Raw genomic sequence first — 209 nt, 5'->3', positions numbered from 1 at the left:
TAGATCAGGAGCCGAGAGGAGCAGGAGCCGCACTACTGATGTATCAGCCCACGGAGCGATGAAGGGGTGAGTGCCACTTACTGTGCCCCAGCTCCCCCCATGCCCCACCCCCCCCCCCGTGCCCCAGCTCCCCCCCCGTGCCCCAGCTCCCCATGCCCCCCCGTGCCCTAGCTCCCCATGTCCCCCCGGTGCCCCAGCTCCCCATGTCC

General features: G+C 70.3%; 1 protein-coding gene across 1 annotated transcript in view; it reads left to right on the top strand.

Moving 5' to 3' along the window:
* Positions 1 to 209, top strand: part of usf1 (upstream transcription factor 1) — a gene marked incomplete at both ends in the record, with an annotated part of 6,571 nt that continues 6,362 nt past the window's right edge. The window contains 1 exon segment of the mRNA NM_001102766.1: positions 1 to 64. Coding sequence (NP_001096236.1) covers positions 59 to 64 — 6 coding nt within the window.

Source organism: Xenopus tropicalis, chromosome 8 (assembly GCF_000004195.4).
Source record: "Xenopus tropicalis strain Nigerian chromosome 8, UCB_Xtro_10.0, whole genome shotgun sequence".
In the NCBI taxonomy this organism is placed as follows: Eukaryota; Metazoa; Chordata; class Amphibia; order Anura; family Pipidae; genus Xenopus; species Xenopus tropicalis.
Note: the sequence above shows the minus strand (reverse complement) of the source record. Positions and strands in the feature narration are given on the sequence as shown.